The 1,512-nt window shown below is 31.8% G+C and overlaps 1 protein-coding gene across 1 annotated transcript in view; it reads right to left on the bottom strand.

The window, feature by feature from the left end:
- Positions 1-449: 449 nt before the first annotated feature.
- LOC119586824 overlaps positions 450-1,512 on the bottom strand; it is a gene marked incomplete in the record, with an annotated part of 127,989 nt that continues 126,926 nt past the window's right edge. Inside the window, 1 exon segment of the mRNA XM_037935549.1 lies at positions 450-971. Coding sequence (XP_037791477.1) covers positions 817-971 — 155 coding nt within the window.

Genomic DNA, 1,512 nt, shown 5'->3' with positions numbered 1-1,512 from the left:
GCATCGTGCGATTTCTTTCTGTATCGCTTTCTCCTCGTTTTCTTTCATATTTAAATTGTTGTCATGTTGATTTATTCACTTATCTATGTCCTCCTTCATCACTTATTTCATTATCAACTTTTTCTTTCTCTCTATCTTTATTATTATTATTAAATTCTATTCTCTTCCGTTAATTGTTTCCAGAAAGGCGGTCGCGTCGTGGGAAATTTCCTGTGCCGCCGTTTCCTCGTTATTATTATATCTTTCTTCTTCCTTCCTTCCTTTCTTTACTTTCATTTATTCATTTTTTAATCCATCTACGTCATTTTTCAATTTTCTTTTTTTTCCTCTGTTTATCATTCTTTCTTTTTCCTTTTTTCTCAAGGAAGCGAAGCATCTTTATCTCCTTCATTTTCTCTCTTTCCCTTTTCTGTTTTATTCATTATTCATTTTTTTTCTTCCTTTCTTTATTTGCATTTTTTTCTCTCTCTCATATTTCCTCCCTTTATCACTTTCTTCTCGCTTTTCCTGCTTCCTTCCTTCCTTCATTACTCTCTTCCATTCCATCTTTCTTTCGCATTTTTTTGCTCACTTTTTCCGAAAATTAACATCGTCTCACAAGATGAAACTTTGACGAAAAAAAGAGAAAAAAAAATTAACACACGAAACTTTCTCCTTCGTAAAATGAGGCGAAACTAACTACATTACCAGAAAAATCCTTATTAAAAAAAAAAGTCACCAACAACTGCACTTGAAACTAAACCATACATCCTCACATAACTTTTAGAAGAAAAAATTATAAACTCCACTTGCAAAGAAAAAAAATATATATCATTCCTACAAACCTTTAACCTCAAACTTACAAGAAATTCCTTTTTGTCCATCATAGAACTCCACGATCCGATCTGAACTTTCATTACTCAAAAAAAAAAAAATCATGTTACTTACTGCACGCAAGAACGGCATTCGGCAGATGCAACGGCGCTTACCTGCAATGAAAGAGAAAGGATGCAACATGTAAAAAGACGAAAGAGAAAAAATGGTTTTGTGGTTTTAAAGGAACAATTTTTTTTTTTTTATGAGAGAGGAAATACAATATGCTGTATTTTTGAAAGGTTATGACAAAAAAGACAGTATAATATTTTGTCAAAATACATATGTTGCCTTATTTTTAAAAATCTACGGGGAAATCAATATGTTGTATCTTTTAATAAAATGATACAGTAACCTTATATGTACAATATAAGGATACAAAAATAATGCATTTTATGAGAAGGGAATGAAACACAACATACAACTTTTAAACATTAAAACAAACGCCCACAAGAACGCAAACAACTGCCTTTTAACTTCGAAGACAAATGAAAATCAAGACATTTTCTTAATATACTTTTTCTTAAACCATCGAACAACGACAGCCACTTAGCAAGCGGCTGCCCTAAAACCAGGTCTAAAAGCCTAACTGACGAAAGTATTAGAATCAAGTTTCAAATCTATACTTAAGTTCTTAATGGTATCGGATCGCCTTCTCAA

This window comes from Penaeus monodon, chromosome 22, assembly GCF_015228065.2.
Source record: "Penaeus monodon isolate SGIC_2016 chromosome 22, NSTDA_Pmon_1, whole genome shotgun sequence".
Taxonomy (NCBI): domain Eukaryota; kingdom Metazoa; phylum Arthropoda; class Malacostraca; order Decapoda; family Penaeidae; genus Penaeus; species Penaeus monodon.
This window is presented reverse-complemented; position numbering and strand designations above follow the sequence as displayed.